General features: G+C 41.5%; 1 protein-coding gene across 1 annotated transcript in view; it reads left to right on the top strand.

Moving 5' to 3' along the window:
• The first annotated feature begins 214 nt into the window (after window positions 1–214).
• The window catches only part of LOC133774292 (trifunctional nucleotide phosphoesterase protein YfkN-like), a 96,908-nt gene continuing 74,139 nt past the window's right edge, over window positions 215–22,983 (top strand). The window contains exons 1-2 of the mRNA XM_062211938.1: window positions 215–492; window positions 19,903–20,054. Coding sequence (XP_062067922.1) covers window positions 215–492; window positions 19,903–20,054 — 430 coding nt within the window. The remainder of the gene's footprint in view (window positions 493–19,902; window positions 20,055–22,983) is intronic.

The raw sequence follows: 22,983 nt of genomic DNA, 5'->3' as shown, positions 1-22,983 counted from the left end.
TATGAGCTCTGTTACTATGCGATCTGCTTCGGAAATCCCCCCGAAAAGAATAAATAAAGGGCGCCAAGGTTTCCGTTAGGCCCTCAACGGCCCGCACACCACAGGGCGAGGCCTACACGGACGGCCCTAGGTCGCCTTGGGGCGGTGCACACAGGCCTCGGAGAGGAGGCAGCGTGGGGAGAGTCGGGAAGGGTGCCTGGACCACGCCTTGCGCATGCGCCCACACACCCTCCAGCTCCAGCCCAGGTCCTCGCGCGGTGGACCGGCCACGGTGTCTCAGCCCCCGTCTAGACCTTTCCAGGAAATGGAAGCCGCTGAGGCGGCCCTGGCTGCAGCGCCGCCTCAGCTTGTGGAGGCGGAGGCAGAGCACTCTCGGAACACGTGGGGGGACAGGTCAGGAGAAGTCGGTCCCTGCGACTTGACCATCCTTCATTTCAACGATGTTTATGAGGTGGACCCGCGGCCTGAGGAGCCGGTGGGAGGTGCCGCCAGGTGGGGGCCGCCATCTTCCGCGCCAAACCCCGGGGAGGGCAAATGGGGGTGGTGGCTTTGGAAACCTGGCGGAGGCGTGGGAAATGTCAGGACTTCTGTTAGAACTCTACAGGCTGTTGTTGCAGCTCCCTGCCGGTCATAATTAGTAGGTTCAGGAGTTAGGGATTGGTGTGGGGGAAATACCTAGAACTGGTTCTACTTGTGGAAAAATGGGGATGAAAACTTTCTTGAATGTGAACAGTAGAGGATGATATATTTAGTCCCAACTGGGATCAAATCCAGCTTTTCCACTAACCATTTGTGTTATCTTGGACAAGGAGTTAACATTTCTTGAGTATTTCATCATTTTTAAAAAAGGATAAAGTAAGGTAATTTATGCATAGCATCTATCAGAATGTGTAACCTGTGGTTAAACAGTACTGGTTAAAATTTTTTTCCTCTTTATTATAAAATTGTCAGTGCTCAGTGAGACATGTAGCTGCTAATAATAGGAACCCAAGTTTTCTTAGCACATCTTTTCTTCCTCCTTTGCCAAGACTGCTACAAACTTCAAGATAGGGCTTAATCAAGAAAAGAAAACATTATACTGGGATTTAAAGAACGTCCAGGATGTGGCTAGGTTGTGTAGCAGGAATCCTGCCCCGAGACAAGACACCAAGGCCTTTTAACAGGAAGTAGTCTTCTATTAAGGCCCAGGTGGAATTTCTTATCTAAAAGCCTGAGCCTTGAACAAAGAAGGTTTTTGTTTTTTCCTTAGAGATGGTTTTAGCCTCTTTGTCTCCCTTAAATGGTTACAAGCATATATTTAATTGGATATTCTAATGTTACATGGCAGCCACAGGATTGATCCACATGGGAGCAGAGTTACTGATGATATTGTCTGCTGTCTGGCAAGGGTAAAGATCATTGCTTGGTACTAACAGGCAGAACCTGAAATGGTTCCATATGAGCAGGTAGGGACCTCAGTTTTTGCATTCATAAGCAAGTAGATAATAATTGCTTTTCATTCTCAGGACAGACTCCTCCCTTCTTCTTCTTTTGACCTTGGGAAGGACTCTACCACGACTTTAATCATGTCAGTTAGAAACAAATTTACTTAGAAGACAAGGCCTCTGCCACAGTGGAGATGGAAACATTTCAGGATTAGCGCTTTAGGTGGCCTAGGTTCTTCTAGGTTTGAATTTTTTCTTTCTACTTGTGTGTTATAAGGCAGGTCATTTTGACCTCTTTGGAGTTTATTTTCCTTTTTTGTTTTTTTTGATCAAGAGGTTGGACTTCATACATCTGACATTGTTCTGATTCAAAGATGAAAAATATTAGGAAATGGGGGAATAACAATGAGGACTAAGGTAAGGCAGTGTTGTACTAATGTAAAAAAGTAGTGAAATATAAAACTTGGCATTGTAGAAAACAATGGTTTGGCTAGAAGTTGAGTAGTAGTCTAGGTTTTGAGGATGATATATAAAGGTCTGTGATGTGATCCAAGAAGTGGTTTGGAAACATTAAGGAAAACAGTAAGGGTGATTTGGAGTGGAAAATATTAGGATGGGGGAAAACTCTTAAGAGGAGAAATAATTGAGTATAGTCAGTTGATACCAAGAGTCAAATGAAACAGATGGATTTGAGACAACACATCCAAAGAACAAGAAGATGTGGTTACTCAGTGTGAGTGTGTGTGTGAAAGGAGAGCAATAGGAGTCAGAAGAAAAGGGAAGGGAGATGCAGTTGTCCTGTTGTTTAATACTGGGAAAGCGATAGCATTGAACTGTTGCTGAAGGAAGAGTTAGTATGATGGGGATTGGTGTTGGGAAGGGAATGTTAAATCAGTTGCACTTGAGAAACTTGTTGATTAGGTAGAAGTAAATGGAAAGTATTTGGGCAGATATCAGCTCCCAATTGGCTTTTCTCTTTAGAGTCTATTCTTTTCTACTGCAAACTCTTTAGTATATGTATAGCTCTTCTGTATCTTGGGAAGAAAATCCTATTCTTTAAATCTGAGACTTCTCTAGGGAGAAGTCCATTTGTGGTGGTACTGGCTATTTTGGAGGCTAGCAAGTACCTCTTTGTAGGGGTATGCTCGTTTCTTTTCTTCAGACATCCCTGCTTACAGTCAGTCCATGTTTTTTTTTTTTTTTTTTTTTTTTTTTTTTTTTTTTTTATTTGACAGATAGAATTAAACAGTGAGAGAGAGAGAGAGACAGAGAGAAAGGTCTTCCTTCTGTTGGTTCACCCCCCAAATGGCCGCTATGGCTGGTGCACTGTGACAATCGAAGCCAGGAGCCAGGTGCTTCCTCCTGGTCTCCCATGCGGGTGCAGGGCCCAAGCACTTGGGCCATCCTTCACTGCCTTCCGGGGCCACAGCAGAGAGCTGGACTGGAAGAGGAGCAACCGGGACTAGAACCCGGCGCCCATATGGGATGCCGGTGCCGCAGGCAGAGGATTAACCAAGTGAGCCATGGCGCCGGCCCAAGTCCATGTGTTTTCAGAGAAGACTGTCAAGTGCTAGGCATTCTGGGACATGTATCTAGAATCAGAGGCTGAGGATCAGGAAGCTACTTATGCCCTTGATTTCCTTTAATAGCTAGAACTGTGGTATTTTAATTTACATCGAAATGCAAACTAAGAGCAGAAACTTTGTTTTTACCATCACATTATTCTCAGGACCCATGATAGTATCTGCTACAAAGTAGGGACTGAATATATACTTTTTGAATGGATGAGTATGGTGAGTACCGGAACATTCTGAACAGATGGAATGGCTGTGAATGGTATATTTGATTGTAACTTCATCTGACTATGGTTGTGGTGGTGGTATGATGGTGAACTGAATTCTGTTGATTCTTGGTCATTGATTTATTTTTATTTTTAATAAACTTTATATTTTGAACTGTTTTAGATTAATAAAAATCATGAAGATCATACAAAGAGTTTGCATATTTCCCCCATTTACTATGGTACATTTCTTATGTAATGAGCCAAAGTCAATATGGTATTTTTTTAAAATTTATTTATTTGAAAGAGTTACAGAGAGAGAAGGAGAGGCAGAAAGAGAGGTCCTCCATCCACTGCTTCACTCTCCAATTGGCTGCAAAGGCCGGAGCTGTGCCAGACCGAAGCCAGGAGCCAGGCGCTTCTTTCGGGTCTCACGTGGATGCAGGGGCCCAAGGACTTGGGCCATCTTCTACTGCTTTCCCAGGCCACAGCAGAGAGCTGGATCGGAAGTGGAGCAGCCAGGACTCGAACTGGCGTCCATATGGGATGCTAGCACTGCAGGCAGTGGTTTTACCCGCTACGCCACAGCACTGGACCCAATATGATATTATTAACCAGCATCAATATTTGATTTGGATTTCCTTAGTTTTTATTTAATGTGCTTTTTCTGTTTCAGGATCCTACATAGCAGTGTTGGGGAACCTTTTATTTATTTATTTATTTATTTTTTGCCATGGATAATTTGGATATTTCTAACATCATTCATGAGCCATACAAAATTATCAAAGAAAAAATTAGCCTACTATAGATTTATCGAATTTCCAGTCTTACCTGTGGTTGTCTTGGCAGGACCAGACCGAGTGATTTTGCGGGCCTTATACAGCCTGCAGGGAGCATGTTTCCCACCCCTCCTATACAGGATATTGCACTGCCTTTGGTTCATGATTCTTTAGGCTCCTTTTGACTGTGAGAGTTTCTCTAGATTTTTAATGACCTTGAATTTTTTTTATTAGTGCTGGCCAGGTACTTTGTATGAGGTCTGTTAGTTGGGATTTATATAGTGTTTTGCATCATGATTAGACTGGGGTTATGATCTTTTTGGGGTAGGGGAAGTAAGAAAATAGAAATGAAATGTCATTTTCATCACATCATTTTAGGAGAACATATTAATGATATGACTTACCACTGTTGCTACTGACTTTCATCAGATTTTTCCACTGTAAAGTTAATCTTTCAGAAATTACTCTTTTGTACTCTTTGGAAGGAAGTCACCAAGCATAGCCAAAACATAAAGGAGTAGTGAGTTAAAATGTTCTACCTCTTTGAGCGCAAAGTATTTACATTAATTATCTTAAATACTTCTGAATGGGAGGTTTGTTTCTTTTCCCTCATCTGTTTATTCAATTATTTATATCAATATTGTGTTAGTTTATTCAGATTGATGTGATAAAGTACCACAAACCAGGTGGTTTGAAAGGACAGGGACTTATTGTCTCATAATTCTGGAGGCTAGAAGTCTGAAATCCAGGTATTGGCAAGGCTGGTTCCTTCAAGGGGACTGAAAGAGAATCTGTTCTATGCTTCTGCTAGCTTCTCATGAAGCCCAGCAATCCTTGGTATTCTTTGGCTATAGATGTATTCCTCTAGTTCAGTTTTGTCTTCACATGACATTCTCTATCTGCGTGTTCGGGGTCCAAATTTCCATTGTTTTATTAGAATACTTGCCATTGAATTAATGCCTACCCAGAGGACCTCATCTTGACTTGCAAAGATTCTATTTCCAAGTAAGGTCACTTTTATGGAACCTGAGGCTTAGGACTTCAACTTTTTTTTTTCTGAGTGGACACAGTTCAACCTCTAACAAGTGTAGGTTCATGAATGTCATTGATTTTTTTTTTATTAAACTTTTATTTCATGAATATAAATTTCCAAAGTATAGCTTATGGGTTACAATGGCTTCCCCCCTCCCATAACTTCCCTCCCACCCGCAACCCTCCCCTTTCCCGCTCCCTTTCCCCTTCCATTCATATAATATTTTTCAATATTTGTGGAAACCCAAGAAAAAGCTGTGGGTCGACTTCTGAGGAATTAAAAATAATATATTGCAGGTGGCAGAATAGTCTTTGGGAAATGCATTTTTGTATGGGCTGTATTGTTCAGCAAAAGCTCTTGGTGGTTTTATTGTAGGACTTTTTAAATTCTTTTATTCAGACATACCATTCATCTACCTATTAGTCATATAAGTGAAAACACCAGCTTCTTGGTAAAGCAGGAGATTATGGAGTGCAATGTCTTTGGAAAGTCAAAAATGTGAAACTCAGAAAACATATCAAGAAATACTACTGCATAGTACATGTTAGTGACTTGCCTTTGAAGGAACTGTGAAAGTATCTTATTTCTAAACTACTCAAACGGTGAAAAGAAGCTCTTTTATGGTTGGCATTTCCAAGAATATTTCAGCTTCTAAATGTTATTCCTAGCAAAGAAGGTGTTGAAAAAAGTAGTGGTTATTTGGATTGGTGACAACTCTGGACCATTTTTACTTTAGTTAAGAGTACTTTTTCATTTTAACTCTAAGATGTCATAAATTCTCTATTCCTTAAATACTGGTATATCCTACCACTGTTTCTACTTCTTTGTGTACTGAAGCAGGGATTCATTCAGTATTTATTTGGTTCAACAAATACTCAATGACAGCATGCCATTTGCCAGGTATGGAGTGCATGGCTCATAGAATTCAACAACTATGTGTCAATTATTAAATGTATGGTGCTTGGTACTATTCTAGACCTTCGGGATATAGTGGGGAACAGAAGAGAAAAATTATTTTTTATGTTTATTTAAGGAAGCAGACAATAAATAAGAAAATATATAATATGTCAGATGGTAATAAATACTATGGAGGAAAATAGTGCAGGATAAGGAGAATGAGAAGAGTGTGGATGTGAATAGAGAATAGAAGTTGGGATGGTTGCTACTTTGAGAAAGGTCACTTAGATAAGGCCTCAGTGATAAGGTGTTGTGTGAGGAGAGAACTGAGTGAAGTCAGGCCATGTGAGATTTTTGGCTATCTACAAAGGAAGAGTTGCAGGCTGAGGAAATTGCCAGAACAAAGGCTCTGAGGTGAGAATGTGTGCTTACAGGCTTCCATGAATATCAAGAGGCTACAGAGGGTGGACCTGAGTTAAGTGATGGCCATACTGGTAGGGGATGAAATCAGAAGTGTAGCAGGAATCAGATCAGAGGAAGCTGTGTGGGCCATGTTGACCATTTTGCCACTTACCTTGAATGAACTGGGAAGCCACTGGAAGGTTTTAGCAGAGGAATGATAGAAAGCAACTTAGATTCTGAAAGAATCATTCTGACTCTGTATTGAAAACAGGTCTTAGGGAGTGGGACAGATGCTGGTGATACAACTATGAACAAGACTGGACATGACCCCAGCCCTTGTGGAACATTTAGTTTAGCTTTAAGCAGACATAATGTTTCATAAATAAAAATAAAATGATTATGTATAAGTGCAATGAGAATGCCTGACAAGATACCTCCTCAGTTAGTTGTGAAGGAATATGGCAATGTTCCTCTGGGGAGTGTTTAAGCTGAGGTTGAAGGAATGAGTACGAGCTGATTAGAAAAATGTGTTCCATGTACAGCATATATTTATTTACTTTTGAGGTTTAGCCATTACTTAGATTATAAATCTGATTGATAGTACTCAAAGTATAATCCAGGCCAGGCACCCTTAGAGGGTTCAAAGTCCAGATTACTTTCATAAAACATTTTTTTAAGAGGGTTTATTTCATTTGTTCAAAAGGCAGAGTTACAGAGAGAGAGTGGGAGAGAGATCTTCTGCCCACTGGTTCACTCTCCAAATGACTGCAGCAGCTAGAGCTGGGCCGGGCCAAAGCCAGGAACCAGGAGCTTCATCTCGGTCTCTCATGTGGGTGCAGGGGCCCAAGGACCTGAGCTATCTTCAGCATTGCTTTCCCAGGTGCATTATCAGGGAGCCAGATTGGAAGTAAAGCAGCTGGGACTTGAACGGGTGCCCATATGGGATGGTGGCAGCTTAAGGTGGCGGCCTAACCCATTCATTACATCCCAGTGCCAGCCCTTTTCATAACAGTTCTTAAAAAGATTTATTAATTTATTTGAAAGTCAGAGTTACGCAGAGAAGGAGAGGCAGAAAGAAGGAGAGGCAGAGAGAGAGGGGGAGACAGAGAGTCTTCCATCCGATGGTTCACTCCCCAGTTGACCGCAATGGCCAGAGCTGCGCCTATCTGAAGCCAGGAGCCAGGAGTCAGGAGCTTCTTCCGGGTCTCCCACGTGGGTGCAGGGGCCCAAGGACTTGGGCCATCTTCTACTGCTTTCCCAGGCCATAGCAGAAAGCTGGATCGGAAGTGGGGCAGCCAGGTCTTGAACTGGCGCCCCTATGGGATGCTGGCACTGCAGCCAGTGGCTTTACCTGCTATGCCACAGCGCCGGCCCCTCATAACATCTTAATAGATGTTATTTGCTTTGTTCACACTCATTGTCTCAAGGATTTATAGAACTGAAATTTAATTGAAGTGGTTTTAGATACCACACTGAAACCAACTGTTAAGAAACTGGTATTGAGGCCAGCATTGTGGCACAGCAGGTTAAGTGACCACTCGTGACACTAGTATTCCACAGGGGCACCAGTTTGAGTCCTGGCTGCTGCACTTGTGATCTAGCTCCCTGCTAATGCACCTAGGAAAGCAGTGGAAGATGGCCCAAGATCTTGAATCTACCAGCTGATACAAGACTTCGGCTGTCTCTATTTAGATTGACATAAAAGAGATTTGCAGAAGTCTGTAGTATTAGCTTTTGTTACTAAAAAAAAAAATACCTGAGAAAGGATAACTTTATAAAGAAAAGGAGTTTATTTTTGTTCATATTTCTAGAGGCCTACATCTAAGATTAGGCAAGACCTCTTGGTTCGGCCTGTGGTTATGCTATTCTTGCTGGCCATCTTGAGGTGACACATGGTATCACATGGTAAGAGGCAGGGAGGATGTATGTTGTCTATGTATGTGTCCTCTTCAGAAGCCACCAGAGGGGTGGGTGCTGTGGCATAGTGGGTAAAGCTGCTGCCTGCAGTGCCAGCATCCCATATGGGCACTGATTAGAGTCCAAGCTGCTTCCAGTTCTGCTCCAGCTTGCTGCTATGGCCTAGGAAAGCAGTAGAAGATGGCCCAAGGCTTTGGGCCCCAACACCCATGTGGGAGACCTGGAAGAAGCTCCTGGCTGCTGGCTTTGGATCTGTGCAGCTCTGACCATTGTGGCCAATTGGGGAGTGAACCAGTGGATGGAAGACCTCTCTCTCTACCTCTCCTTCTCTCTCTGTGTAACTCTGACTTTCAAATAAATAAATAAATCTTTTTAAAAAAAGATAGCCATCAGGATTCAGTCATGGAGGCTCCCCCCTAATGATCTAATACAATTTAATCATTTTCCAAAGACTTTACCTCTAGACAGCATAACTGAATAAAATTTCCACCTGCTTAGTATCATTAACATAAGACTTTTGGGATTAAACTACATGTTGTTGAGGCCTAATCATATTCAAACCATGACAAACTTTTCCTTTTTGAAAGATTTATTTATTTGGTGGGGGAGAGGGAGCGGGAGAGAGAGAGATCTGGTGATAATGAATCATCTACTGGTTCACTACCTATATGGCTGCAGCAACAGGGGCTGTATCAGGTGGAAGCCAGGAGCCAGGAACTCTATCCAGGTCTCCTATGTGAGTGACAGGGGCCCAAACAGTTGGGTCATTTTCTTCTTCCTTCTCAGGCACATTAGCAGGAATCTGGATCAGAAGCAGAGCATTGGGACTTCAATGGACACTTTGATATAGGATAGCAGCATTGCAAGCAGTGGCTTAACCTTCAGTGCCACAGTATTGGCCCTGTTTTTGTTTTTGAAAAGATAGTCTTCTTAAAAATATATTTAATGGGTTTATTATTATTTAAATCCATAACAACATATATTAATTTCTCAGTTTTAATTTCTAATATGGTAAAGTAGTGACAGATATAATGCAGATAAAAAGCTTTTTGAGGTTCTTAATAAGTTTTTAGTGTAAAAGAGTCGAGACTATAGATTTTTAAAATAAAATTATTTATTTGAAAGGCAAAGTTATAGAGGGAGAGGGTAAGACAGAGATCTTCTATCTGCTGGCTCACTTCCAAAATGACCACAATATCTGGGACAGAAGCCAGGAGCCAGGAACTCAGTCTGGGTTTCCCAGCTGAGTGGTAGGGACCCACGCACTTGCTCCATCTTCTGCTACTTTCCTAGGCACATTAGCAAGGAGCTGTATCAGAAGTGGAGCAGCTGGATCTTCAGTTGACTGCTCATATGGGATGCCAGTATAAAAGGCAGCAGTTTAACCTGCTGTGCCACAACACCAGCCCAAAGGTTGTAAATTGTTGACAGCAAGGCAAGGGCTATTTCTATTTATCTTGTTAATACAAAGCAGTGTGTAGAGATTTCTCTAGCAGAGTAGCAATTTATAAGCTTTTTTGGAACTAAGTATTTCATATATTCTATTCCTAGATCTATAAACTAGCCCTAACCTCTTTTTCAGTCCTATATTTTGGTCTGCCAATTGGGAAAATTCACTTTGAAGTCTCCATCAGTAGTATATTCTATGTGTCTAAAATCAAACTAAGCATCTCCTCAGGAGAACTCTTACAACTTTGATCTCTCATTTAATATATTTATTTACCACCAAATAATTTTCATAGCCTTTCCAAAGAGTAAAACTGCATTTATGGCCTATTTTTTAAAAATAATACCGCATGAACTGTTTAAAAAAAGATTTATTTATTTGAAAGACAGAGTTACAGACAAGCAGAGGCAGAGAGAGAGAGAGAGAGAGAGGGAGGGAGAGGTCTTCCATCCTCGGGTTCACTCTCCAAATGGCCACACTGTGGAGCCGGGCTGATCCAAAGCCAGGAGCCTGGAGCTTATTCTGGGTCTCTCATGTGAGTGCAGGGGCACACGCAGATTGGGCCATCTTCTGCTGCTTTGCCAGGCACAGTATCAGGGAGCTGGACTGGAAGTTTGGTGTCCACATGGGAAGTCACCCCAGGCGACAGCTTTACCTGCTACACCACAGTGCTGGCCCCTATGGGCTATTTTTTTTTTTTTTTTTTTTGACAGGCAGAGTGGACAGTGAGAGAGAGACAGAGAGAAAGGTCTTCCTTTACTGTTGGTACACCCCCCAATGGCCGCCGCGGCCGGCGCACTGCGCTGATCCAATGGCAGGAGCCAGGTGCTTCTCCTGGTCTCCCATGGGGTGCAGGGCCCGAGCACTTGGGCCATCCTCCACTGCACTCCCGGGCCACAGCAGAGAGCTGGCCTGGAAGAGGGGCAACCAGGACAGGATCGGTGCCCCGACCGGGACTAGAACCCGGTGTGCTGGTGCCGCAGGTGGAGGATTAGCCTATTGAGCCGTGGTGCTGGCCACCTATGGCCTATTTTTAACAGCTTTTTCTTTTTTTGGTTTCTTTTTGTAATGTGGTTCCTAAATTTTGTGTGCATCAGAATTACCCAGAAGGCTGGTTAAAACACAGACTTATGTACCTCCCCCTAGAGTTTCTGACTCTATAGAATTGGGCTTCAGCCTGAGAATTTGATTTTCTAGTAAATTTCCTGGTGATGATGATGCTAATAATCAGAGGAACTCTAAGAACTGTTGCTCTCTACATGTTAGATGGAACACTCATCAATCATCACATATGCCTTGCACTTTTTTCCTAAGTCTTTTTTTTTTTTTTTTGACTGGCAGAGTTAGACAGAGAGAGAAAGAGAGAGAGAAAGATCTTCCTTTTTCCATTGGTTCACCCCCCAAATGGCTGCTACGGCTGGCGCGCTGTGCCGATCTGAAGCCAGGAGCCAGGTGCTTCTCCTGGTCTCCCATGCGGGTGCAGGGCCCAAGCACTTGGGCCATCCTCCACTGCCTTCCCGGGCTGCAGCAGAGAGCTGGACTGGAAGAGGATCAACCGGGACAGAATCCGGTGCCCCAACTGGGACTAGAACCCAGGATGCCAGCGCTGCAGGTGGAGAATTAGCCTAGTGAGCCACGGCACCGGCCCTAAGTCTTATTTTCTTAAATGCTTACTTTTGCCTACTTGAAGGCAGAATGAGGGGCCGATGCTGTGGATCAGCGGGTTAATGCCCTGGCCTGAAGTGCCGGCTTCCCATATGGGCACCGGTTCTAATCCCGGCTGCTCCTCTTCCAATCCAGCTCTCTGCTGTGGCCTGGAAAAGCAGTAGAAGATGGCCCAAGTCCTTGGGCCCCTGCACCCACGTGAGAGACCCGGAAGAAGCTCCTGGCTCCTGGCTTCGGTCTGGCACAGTTCTGGCTGTTGGGGCCAATTGGGGAGTGAACCAGTGGATGGAAGACCTCTCTCTCTACTTCTCCTTCTCTCTCTGTGTAACTCTGACTTTCAAATAAATAAAGAATAAAATCTTAAAAAGGCAGAATGAGAGAGGGAGAGAGGGAAGCAGACACGGGGAGAGGAAGAGGGTGAAAGAGAGAGAAGAGAGAGCGAGCTATTAAGATGGAAATCTTTTATCTGCTGGTTCAAAATTGATATATAGAACATTATACCAAACAACAAAATATACTTCTGCTTGGTGGAAGACACTTAATTATTTAACAAAATAGAACACAAACAAGTATAAAAACCTCAAAGGTCTGTTACATAGAGTATGCTGTCTCTGTAACAAAATTAAACTATCACTCAATACTTGAAAGATAACTCGAAAAGTTCCAACTGTTTAGTAGATAGCCAGTACACATCTAAATGAGCTGTATTTCAAAGAAAAATACCAATGGATTTTTTTTTTTGACAGAGTGGACAGTGAGAGAGAGAGAGAGAGAGAAAGGTCTTCCTTTGCCGTTGGTTCACCCTCCAATGGCCGCCGCGGCCGGCATGCTGTGGCTGGTGCACCGCGCTGATCCGAAGCCCAGAGCCAGGTGCTTCTCCTGGTCTCCCATGGGGTGCAGGGCCCAAGCACTTGGGCCATCCTCCACTGCACTCCCGGGCCACAGCAGAGAGCTGGCCTGGAAGAGGGGCAACCGAGACAGAATCCGGCACCCCGACCGGGACTAGAACCCGGTGTGCTGGCGCCGCAAGGCGGAGGATTAGCCTGTTGAGCCACGGCGCCGGCTACCAATGGAATTTTTAAGTAAATAATAATGAATGCAACACACATTACAGCTTCTGTATTGGAGCTAAGGCAGGGTTTACATAGCCATTTATAGTTTAAAAATGCATATAACAAGGACCGGTGCTGTGACATAGCAGGTAAAGCCACCACCCACGGTGTCTGTAGAGTTGAGTCCCGACTGCTCCACCTCTAATCTGGCTCTCTGCTATGGCCTGGGAAAGCAGTAGAAGCTGGCCCAAGTGCTTGGGACCCTGTACCCACGTGGGAAGAAGCTCCTGGCTCCTGGTTTTATGGGCACAGCTCCTGCCATTGCAGCCAACTGGAGAGTGCACCAGTGGATGGAAGATTCTCTTTCTATCTCTGCCTTTGCCTCTCTGTAACTCTGCCTTTTAAATAAATAAATAAGTAAGTAAATCTATCTTTTACAAAAATATGTGTCTTTGGGTGTCAGTTTGGCACTAGTTCCAGTTTGATGCTTTGGTGTAGTCTCTGTATTGCTTTTTCCTCTGTAATTAATGGCAGCAGTAGCTGGCATGGGTCAGTTCTTTTTTTTTTTTAATTAAACTTTTATTTAATGAATATAAATTTCCAAAGTACAGCTTATGGCTTACAATGGCTTCCCCCTCCCAAAACTTCCCTCCCACCCCACAACCCTCCCCTTTCCCGCTCCCTCTCCCCTTCCAATCACATCATGATTCATTTTCAATTCTCTTTATATACAAAAGATCAGTTTAGTATATATTAGGTAACGATTTCAACAGTTTGCCCCCATATAGCAACACAAAGTGAAAAAAAATACTGTTGGAGTACTAGTTATAGCATTAAATAAGAGTGTACAGCACATTAAAGACAGAGATCCTACATAATATTTTTTTAAAAATTAATTTTCTATGCCATTTCCAATTTAACACCAGTTTTTTTTTTTCATTTCCAATTATCTTTATATACAGAAGATCGATTCAGTATATAATTAGTAAAGATCTCATCAGTTTGTACCCACGCAGAAACACAAAGTGTAGAAATACTGTTTCAGTACTAGTTATAGCATCACTGCACATTAGACAACACATTAAGGACAGTTCCCACATGAGAAGTAAGTACACAGTGACTTCTGTTGCTGACTTAACAATTTGACACTCCTGTTCATGGCGTCAGTAATCTCCCTAGGCTCTAGTCATGAGTTGCCAGGGCTATGGAAGCCTTTAGAGTTTGCTGACTTTGATCTTATTCTGACAGGGTCATAGTCAAAGTGGAAGTTCTCTCCTCCCTTCAGAGAAAGGTACCTCCTTCTTTGATGGCCCCGTTCTTTCCACTGGGATCTCACTCACAGAGATCTTTCATTTAGGTCTTCTTTTTTTCTTTTCCATGGTATCTTGGCTTTCCATGCCTACAATACTCTCATGGGCTCTTCAGCCAGATCCGAATGCCTTAAGGGCTGATTCTGAGGCCAGAGTGTTGTTTAGGACATCTGCCATTCTATGAGTCTGCTGTGTATCCCACTTCCCATGTTGGATCTTTCTCTCCCTTTTTGATTCTATCAGTTAGTATTAGCAGACACTTGTCTTGTTTGTGTGATCCCTTTGATTCTTAGACCTATCCGAGCCATCGAATGTGAACTGAAATTGATCACTTGGACTAGTGAGATGGCATTGGTACATGCCACCTTGATGGGATTGTATTGGAATCCCCTGGCACATTTCTAACTCCATCATTTAGGGCAAGTCTGATTGTGCATGTCCCAAATTGTACATCTCCTCCCTCTCTTTTTCCTCTCTGAAATTTAACAGGGATCACTTTTCTTTTTTTTGACAGGCAGAGTTAGTAAGAGAGAGAAAGGTCTTCCTTTTTTCCATTGGTTCACCCCCCAAATGGCCGCTACAGCTGGTGCGCTATGGGGCAGCTCTTTAGTCCCAGTAGAGGTGTGTGGGTTCTGTTGGCAGTCTGAGGGATGGGTCTGGGGTTCATGAAAGTACTGGGCCTCAGCCCCCTGTGTCTGAGGCTGCAGGTACACTGGTCTGAGGTTGAGCTGGGGCACTTGGCCCTCTGGGGCAACTGTAGTAACAGCAGGGTGGATAGGGAGGCCAGAGCAGTGCTGGCCTGAGGTCTGGTGGGCCTGTGTGGGACTTGGGTGCGACATGTGTTGCCTGAGGCAGAAGGAGGCACTGGTGGAGGGGGCTCATCCCTCAGTCTGTTGGCAGGTGGGGCGAGGTCCACCTTGCGGTGCCTGAACCATGTGTCCCTTGTAGTGCAGAGTGCTGCTTAGTTTACAATGTTCAGGTGCCAGTTGTAATGCCTAGCCTGTTTGAGTTTCAGGCTGCAATTCATTTTTGCCAGTGTGGTGGGATGTCTGTAGGGCCCCAGGGGTAGTGATATATACTGGGGCTCCTGTCCCCTAAGCCAGCATGGATTCTGGCAGTGGGTCCTTTCCCAAGATGGTGCCTCAGTGCCGCAGCCTGATCTCTGAGAGTTGGAGCGGAGAGACATTGTGATTTCCGCTCTCATGCATACTCCAGCCTTGGGGACTCCAAGCCTATGACGATTATAGATCACTCATGTATCTAGGATTGCTGGCATCTGGACACCCTGGAGAGGAGGTCTGCTGGTGCACTCCGTTTATTCCCGCACCCCCACCCCACGTGGATTCCCCTTAGTCATGGGGTATGTGTCACGGCCTTGTCTGCAGTTTGTTCCTCTCTCTGTGTCTGACCATCCCAGCTCTCCAAGTCCTACAAGTCCAGGGTAGCTTATGTTCCTTTTCGGGCACTTACTTCAAAATGCAGCTATTTTTACTTGCCTGTTATTTTGGTTCTCTGGAGGAACAGGTGAACTCTGGGTATCTCTATTCAGTTATCTTGGGGTCTCCCAGAAATCCTAAATATTTTTACTTCCCATTCATTTTCTAGTAACTTATTGTTGAGTATAAAATCCTAGGTTTGCAGTTTTTCTTTTTGGACTTTAAACATACCATTTTAATATTGTCTAACTTCTAAAATTTATGTTGCAGTATCAGTCATCAATAATACCTCCCACCACCACCATCAGCCTCTACTTTAAATTTTTTTTGTTTGTCTTTCTTTGGATAGCAGGTTGACTGTGATGTGCTAAGGTATGTTCTTCTTTTTAGTTATTTTTCTTATGGTTCACTGAGATTCTTGATCCTGTGGGTGAGTATTTTTTTTAACAGCCTGTGAAGTTATTAGTTGTATCTTTTCAAGTGTTGTTTTGGTTCCATTCACTTTTTCCTTCTCCTTTCTGGATGTGTGTTGTATATGATTAAAAAAATTTTTTCCCACATATTTTACATTCTGCTTTTTTTGTTTTGTTTTTTTATTTTGGTCTGTGCTTAAGTTTGAGTAGTTTCATAAAATAACAAGTAATTTTGAAGTTCTATAATTTCTGCTTGTTTTTTTAAAGATTTATTTATTTATTTGAAAGCAGAGTTGCACAGGGAGAGAAGCAGAGGCAGAGAGAGAGAGAGAGACAGAGGTCTTCCATCTGCTGGTTCACTCCCTAATTGGCCACAATGGCCGGAGCTGTATTGATCCGAAACCAGGAGCCAGGAGCTCCCTCCAGGTCTCCCACATGGGTGCAGGGTCCCAAGGACTTGGGCCATCTTCTACTGCTTTCCCAGGCCATAGCAGAGAGCTGGATCAGAAGTGGAACAGCCGGGACTTGAACAGGCACCCATATGGAATGGTGGCACTGTAAGTGGTGACTTTACCTGCTACACCACAGTGCCGGCCCCTGTTTGGCTTTCTGTTGAAATTTTCTATTTTATCCATCCTTTTTCCTTCTAATTTATTTAATATTTTCATTATTTTAAAGTCCTTGTTCGAAAACTTCTATATCTGAATAATCTGTGGATTTCTTCTCTGTATATATTTTTAAGTTATTTCAAAGGCAAGAGAGGAAGAGAAAGGGGAAGAGAGAGAGAAGGAGAGAGAGAGAGAGACAGAGATTTATTGGTTGATTTTAATTCTGCTGGTTCACTCCCTAAATGGCCACAACATCCAGGGCTGGTCCAGGCCAAAGTCAGGAGCCAGGAACTCTGTGTCTCTCACATAAGTGGCAGGTATCCAAGTACTTGGGCCATTGTTCCCTGCCTTCCAGGCATGTTAGCAGGAAGCTGAATCAGAAGCAGAGCATCTGGTACTCATTTCAGCACTCTGATATGGGAGTGTTGCTTGTGTTGAAAGTGCAAGCTTAACACATTATGCCATAACCCAGCTCTACTCTCCTCTACATTAAAACCTTATTTATTTATTTATGTTTACAGAGAGACGGAAAGTTCCATCAGTTTCCAAATGCCCAGGGATCCAAGCCTGGGAGCTGTAAGCCCAGTCTATGTCTCCCATGTACATGGCAGGAACCCAGCTACTTAAGCCATAACCATTTATGCTTCCTAGAATCAGCATTAGTGGTTAGTAGGAAGTTGGAATCAGGAACCACAGTTGGGAGTTGAACTCAGGCACCCTGATGTGATATGGTGAGCCTCAAACTAGAGTCTTAACCATTAGACCAAACACTGACCACATCCTCTAATTTTTTTATCTTGATTATTGGATTATTTTATATCTCTTTTCACATGTCTAGAAAGTTTTTCCTTGTATATCAGACCGTGTATATAAAGCTCTAGATGATGATTTCTTTTTTTCAGACGGATTCCCATTTCTTTTGTCATACAGGTCACACAAGGGACTAATCTCAATCTTGTCAGCTGAGTCAGTTTCCATTTCAGTTTTAGCAGATTTCGTTCTGCCTTTGGTTGTTCCTTATTCCTCATGCTTTTTCTTTCTGGAATTTTAAAAATTGAGAATCTGTTCAATCTTTACCTCATTAGCCTTGAAATATTGGGAGATTCAGTTTGCTCTTTAGAACTTTGCTTTTGTGGCCTCTCCCCACATTACTTACAAATCAGGCAGCCATCATTCCTGTAGCAGAACTTTAATCTTCTATCAACCATGAGGCTACAGGAAATTGCATTATGTTATATAGAAATTCCCTACCAATCCAGAAAACATTAGAATGTGGCAAACATAGTGTGATAAATTAGCTACACATTTAAGACTCTTGAAAAATTTCCAAATTATTTCACCAGCTCTGTTTCATCACTGAAATGATCCTGTTTCTTTTTTCCCTCGGGAACTTGCTCTCGAGAAGTTCTTCTCTATGGACCAAATTCAATCCTTTGTTTTCATCCGTAATACATAATTGACAATAATCCCCAGAGAAGAAAACAAGCAGTGATAGATTGCTTACTTCAGAGAGGTTTTCTGCTTTCTGGAATTTCAGATCACTTAATTGTTTTTGCATCCTTAGTTCTTTGACGTCAGAAATTTTTTGTTTGTTGAAATGGAAATGTGGTGTGCTACAGTCTACACCATTCTACCTGAGATCAGCAGTCTTATATCCCAGACAGGATTTTTTAAGGTCAAGTTTATGTAATATTTGTTATAATTTTAATAGTGTAATATTTAGTATTTACCAAATATTTGGTGATGGAGCTCAGATTTTTTTTTTATTTGACAGATAGAGTTAGACAGTGAGAAAGAGAGACAGAGAGAAAGGTCTTCCTTCTGCTGTTTCACCCCCCAATGGCTGCTACGGCTGGAACTACACTGATCGATCTGAAGCCAGGAGCCAGGTGCTTCCTCCTGGTCTCCCATGCGGGTGCAGGGCCCAAGCACTTGGGCCATCCTCCACTGCCCTCCTGGGCCACAGCAAAGAGCTGGACTGGAAGAGGAGCAACCGGGACTAGAACCCGGCGCCCATATGGGACGCTGGCACCACAGGTGGAGGATTAACCAAGTGAGCCACGGCACCGGCCCCCTCTCAGATTTTAATTTGAGACTCATAAAAATATAGACTGCTGTTGAGAATGTGTGAGAGGATAAGGTGTATAAAAGAGGAATATATGGTAGCCACCTCCCCCCTACACGCCCTGGTTTTACTTTTCATAGTCTCTGTTGTCTGTGGTTAACTTTAGCCCAAAAATATAAAATGGAAAATTCCAGAATATCTGATGTTTTAAATCATGTGCAATTTGAAATCTTGTACCATCCCACTTCATTTAACCTAGGAAGTGAACTAATTACTCCTTTGTCCTGTGTATTCATGCTGTATACTCTACCTACCTATTAGTCACTTTGTTGCTGTTTTTAGATAACCTAAACAGATTGGCTGTTGGAGTATCACTATGCTCGTGTTCAGGTAACACTTTATTTAATAATGGCCCCAGAACACAAGAGTAGTGATGCTGGCAATTTGGATGTGCCATAAAGATTTTGTAGAGCCAGCAGGCATTAAGCCGAGTCTTAGGGAACTAGTAAGAATTTTCTGGTTTGTCTTGGAAAAGAATCTTCTAGTTCCAAATGAAACAGCAATTTTAGAGACCTTCTCTTAGGTACTGGTGACAAGAGTATATTTTGCATGCGAATGTATAGCTGGAAAGACATGTAGTACCCAGAGAGATCTTTAAAAGGTTTTAGCTTTTTGATGGTAAGTTTGGTAACAACAGTAAGTTGCTAATGTAGGACGAAATAGAGGAGCCAATGAAGGCTTCTAGGGGATGTTCTGGTTACCAAGATGGAGAATGTGGAGTAAAGGAAAAGGTGGAAGCAACATGAATGTGGGGGAAGCCAATGATGGTTTTGCTTGGGGGAGACAGGTCAGAGCTACCTGGGTATGTTTTTTGAAGTACACTTATTGGTTCCAAAGGAATCACCGGCATGGAGAGATGGAGAGTGGTAGATTCAGGCTTCAAAGGAGGGAGACTTTTTGTCCAAGCTGCAATTAGCATGGAGGAATGTTTGTCTCTTCTCAGTCCCTTCACTCCTTGTTCTGTTCATGGTGGGGAATCAGAGGAGGCATCATGGCCTCTGGAGAAGGGCTGGCGTAGTAAATGCTTTCCACAGGGGAAGTTTAGGTTCCAGTGACGAGCAGGAGGATGCAAATACGATGAAGGAAGTATTTAGTAATGAGGTTGAGAAGATTTGTTTGCCATTGGAACATTAGATTATAAGGCTGCAGAGAGGCATTATCTTACATCAAACTTGATGCAATAAATTTAATTTAAAGAACTTAGTAAGACGTCAGACAAATCTTTCATCTTGCTTCCAGGGTATAGTTTATATTTAAAGATTTATATTTTGTTGCATAGTTTGAGTTTTCTTATGTGCTTTAAAATGTTATATTTTTAGCAATTTCAAATTATGAACTGAAGATATCTTCTGTGGTATAATGCATTTCACATTTAAATGGAAAACATGATTGATTTAAGAAATCTGTTTTCTCATGTATCCTTTCAGAACGCAGGTATGCTAAGAGGTTGAAGTTTGCTGGCTATATAAAGTGATTTTATTGGAAACATTTTATATGTTCTCACACTTATTTTAGATTTTATTCTAATTTCTAAAATTTTCGTTTTGCTATTTATAATGGTTTCTTTTCTGATAAAGGCATAAAATTACAGCTCATAATTTTTTATTGTTTTAGATTTGCAACAGCTGTGAAGAAGTTCAGTTTCCTGAATCCACTTTTGATTTTTAGTGGTGACTGCTTAAACCCTTCAGTTTTAAGTACAATAACAAAAGGAAAGCATATGATTCCTATTTTAAATGAATTGGGAGTACATTTTGCAGTTTTTGGTAAGTATTTTTTTACTCCCATTTGAAGTTTGTAAGGTAATCTGCAGCCTTCTTTTAGACTATGTTATATATACGGAGTTAGATAATCCTATTTATCACCCGTTAGGCATTGAAATAGAGCATTTGGGAGGCAATTAACAGGATTGTTGAAAGAATCTGAAAATTTGTAATCAAATATAGGTTTGATTTTATGTGATAATATTTTAATTATGCCTTTACAAAAATGAGAAGTGTTACCAAAGTGGTTAAGATCATGGTCTTTGGAGTTAGCAGAGCTTGGCTCTGAATCATGGTTCCTCCATCCTCTGGTTAGGTGATTTTTAAAAAAGTGACTGATATCTAAAATCCTTATTTTTATCAGATGTAAAGTTGAGAAAATAATATCATAATAAGGAAAATAAGGGATACATTATTTTCCTGTGTTGAAGAGATAGAGAATTTAAACAGGGGCTGACATCAATAGAGACCTATCTTTGTATCTAACCACCATACCATTTTAGGGATATGGTATGGTTGATAGTGGTTATATCTGGGAGGTATAAGAGATTTTATTTTTCTGTGAGCTTTTCTAGATTTTATACAGTGAACCAATGGGATAACTTATTGTTTAATATTTATTCCCATAATTCATCATACTATAATGTTTTCACTTCAGAAAGAAAACAAGATATTGTAAACCCTTTCCCATGTTATGAAATTTTTTTGTTATGGTAAAATATAAATAATATAAAATTTACATTCTAACCATTTTTAAGTATACAATTCATTGGCATTATACAATTCATTGGCATATTGTACATGAAATACTTTTTCATAGCATTATTTTTATGGCCACATATTTACACTTAAATTGTTTCTAAATTTTTTGTTATTGTAATAAAACTGGAAGTTTGGAGAGGCTGATTTAGAGAACAAAATGACATCGAAATCTTTTAGACAGGTTTTCTATTAGGGAATATTTAATGTAAGAACAGGTAGGATGGAAAGAACACATAGTCAACAAACAAAATGATTCATTTGATCCCATCCCTTATGCCATCATTCCCTTACCCTGAATGGATTTTGTTTCTTTGGGTGACAGAGAAGTTTAAGAATCTAGTTTGAGGAAAAAATCAGTCCTACAGTTGGACTGTTCTCTCTCATGTGTTTTGTCTGCCATAGACAGGGATATTTCTGGAGCTCATTGCCATGTGAGTTAAGAAGTTAGAATCCAGAAATGTTCTATGTTTAAATCCAGGATATATTTGATTACTGATTTTAGTCAGCACACTGAATTGGATTGTTAAGTCCTGACTTTCCTCTACCTACCTGTACGGTGAAACTAAGGCACTAAGAGGGCTGAAGACCCAGGGTGCTAGCAACGTCCTCTGACCTGTGATTTGTTGGACTCCTTTTTTGAGGAATGTATAAACTTGCTTTAAGCAATATTATTTTCATTTTATTTTATTCTGTTTGTACCACAAATCCCTGTTTGAGTGCTTTCAGTTTTATTTTTACAAGCTCTTTTGGGGGTAGGTTTTACTCAGAGGTAAGAAGAAATAGCTAACCCTGTGTGTTATATTCTGTTTATCAGTTTTTTAAGTATTATATTGTATTTTTGTTTCGCCATTTAACTTGTTTTTAAATGACTTTAATGCAATCTGGAGAATGCAGAAAGTACCAAGAATCAGAGTAGTCACTCATAATGCCATCATTTTAGATTAACCTTTTATGATATTTCCTTCTAGTTTTTATGTGCATTTTTCATGTAGTTGAGATCATACTGTGATTGTACAATTTTGCATGCTGTTCTTTCTTGAGCATTGTATGAAGTGTTTCCCATGTGTATTGGTCTTATCTTGGCAGAAAATAGATGAAAGCTTAATAAAAAAATGCATGTATAATTTAAAGAAAGTTTAACAAGACAATTTGAATTTTTTTTAAAATGACACAGGACAGATGATCTCAGGGTCCCCCCCCCCCCTTTTAAGATTTATTTATTTACTTGAGAGGCAGAGTTAGAGAAAGTGAGAGTGAGAGTGAGAGTGAGAGTGAGAGTGAGAGTGAGAGAGAGAGAGAGAGAGAGAGATCTTCCATCTGCTGGTTCACTCCCCAAATGGCCACAACAGCCAGGGCTGGACCAGGAGCCAGGAGCTTCATTTGTGTCTCCCATGTGGGTGCAGGGGTCCAAGCACTTCGGTCATCTCCGCTGCTTTCCCAGGTGCATTAGCAGAGAGCTGGATCAGAAGTGGAGCAGCTGGGACTCAGCTGGCACTGCAGTTAGTGGTTTTACCTTCTACACCACAGCGCTGGCCCCCATAATTTGAAAATTTATAGAATTTTGTTATTGTCTCTTTTATCTCTGTTTACATTTTATTTTAAATTAAAATTTATTTTCTAATCTAGTGGAAGCACACAACCCTGACTTACTGGACTGAATTTCTTTAATTTGTTTCCCTTATTGCTTTGATTTTGAATTATTGGTTGATAACAGTTCATTTTAATGAAATTTGATATTTCCAAAGTGATGAAATTATGTTGTATATTTTATTTTAAGTGATAGAGCATCTAAAATTTTATTCATTAAAAAATTTAATTTTATTAAAATCATAACATTTTAATCACTTATTATTAGATGTTTAAAAGGTTTAAAAGGCTATATAGGACCTTTTATTTTCATTTGCCTTAAAAATTGAATGTTAAACACACTCTGAATATATATTTTAAAAGACTTCTTTATTTGAGTGGCTGAGTTACAGACAGAGGAAGAGACAGAGAGGCCTTCTATCTGCTGGCTCACTCTGCAAATAGCCACAACGACCGGAGCTGGGCCTATCCAAAGTCAGGAGCCAGTAGCTTCCTCAGGATTGCCCATGTGGGTACAGGGGCCCAAGAACTTGGACCATCCTCCACTGCTTTCACAGTCCATTAGTAGAGAGCTGGATTGGAA

Source organism: Lepus europaeus, chromosome 15 (assembly GCF_033115175.1).
Source record: "Lepus europaeus isolate LE1 chromosome 15, mLepTim1.pri, whole genome shotgun sequence".
Lineage (NCBI taxonomy): Eukaryota > Metazoa > Chordata > Mammalia > Lagomorpha > Leporidae > Lepus > Lepus europaeus.
Note: the sequence above shows the minus strand (reverse complement) of the source record. Positions and strands in the feature narration are given on the sequence as shown.